General features: G+C 56.0%; 1 protein-coding gene across 1 annotated transcript; it reads right to left on the minus strand.

Annotated features, from left to right (window-relative positions):
• Nucleotides 1-313: 313 nt before the first annotated feature.
• LOC134430755 (feather beta keratin-like) lies at nucleotides 314-863 on the minus strand. Its single transcript, XM_063178646.1, has 2 exons — nucleotides 743-863; nucleotides 314-648 (listed from the first exon to the last, which is right to left on the minus strand). Exons 1-2 carry the CDS (start codon nucleotides 861-863, stop codon nucleotides 314-316), a joined length of 456 nt encoding a protein of 151 aa, XP_063034716.1.
• Nucleotides 864-1,131: the final 268 nt, after the last annotated feature.

The raw sequence follows: 1,131 nt of genomic DNA on the forward strand, positions 1-1,131 counted from the left end.
GCCAGTTCAACTTCAAGCCTCCTGTGCCAGTTATGGTTGTTACCATTGAGGTTCTACTTGTTTAGGAAGGTGTTGTGCCCCTTTGCCTGCAATGGGTGAGGATGTAAGGGCTTTGCAATTGAAAAGGAAGAGACAAGTGAGTCTTTGATGCAGGAAAACTTTATTGAGGCAAAAGAATTGAAAGGCAAGGGAGAGAACTTGAATGGATCCAGAGTGAGGTGCAAGTAGAGTGACCATCAGCTGAGGTGCTTTGGTTGCAGGAGCTGTTGGCAGAGGGCAGAGCTGGTGGTGTCAGGGGTGGTGCTGAGGGCCCTTAGCAGATGGAGCCATAGCCCCTTCTGCCAGAGCAGCCCAGGCCTCCCAGGCCGTAGCCAAGGCCAAAGCCAAAGCCGCCAGAGATGGGCTGTCCCTGGGCATTGAGCTCAGTGCCCAGAGCAGCGGAGGAGGTGGATCCGACGGCCGTGCTCTGGGGGAAGGAGGTCATGATGGGTCCTGGCAGGGTGACCAGCACAGGGGAAGGGTCGATGATGACACGGGAATCCTGGCATTGCAGGGCACAGGGCTCGTTGCAGCTGTTGGCCAGCGGGGTGGGTCCGCAGGGAGTGCAGCGGTTGTAGCAGGCCATGGGTGTGGTGTGGAGGGTGCCTGGAAGAGAGAGAGGGATGAGGCAGGGTAGAGGCGTGGGAGAGCAAGGAGAGAAGTGTGCAGGAGCAGGAGGTTTGCGGGCTTGAGGCTCACCTTGCTGTCGACAGGAGCAGGAGGAGAAGGCTTGAGGAGAAGTGTGTGAGGGAGAGAGGCTCTGGGCTGTCTTTTATGCTGGTTCTGGAGGGGCGGGACAGCTTTGTCCCATGGCCTTGAGGCATTTTGCAGGCCACAGTTCCTGGCTGGCTCAGAGTGGTGAGTCCTGAGGTGGGGAGTGTTTTGCATCCCACAACTCTGCTGTGTCATGTTCTGTCTTTGAGTCCATGTTCATCTGACATTGGCGGCAGCTTTAAATGCAGTTATTAGAGAACAAAGTCTGTTGATGGTGATGATTATTGTGGAGGGATGTGGTCGTGACCAGAACTTTGGACCGTGGGGCGTCAACCATGAAAACACCCCCTGACCCTGGTGTGCTGTGGTTTTTGGGTG

The sequence above is a fragment of the Melospiza melodia genome, chromosome 1 (genome assembly GCF_035770615.1).
Source record: "Melospiza melodia melodia isolate bMelMel2 chromosome 1, bMelMel2.pri, whole genome shotgun sequence".
Lineage (NCBI taxonomy): Eukaryota > Metazoa > Chordata > Aves > Passeriformes > Passerellidae > Melospiza > Melospiza melodia.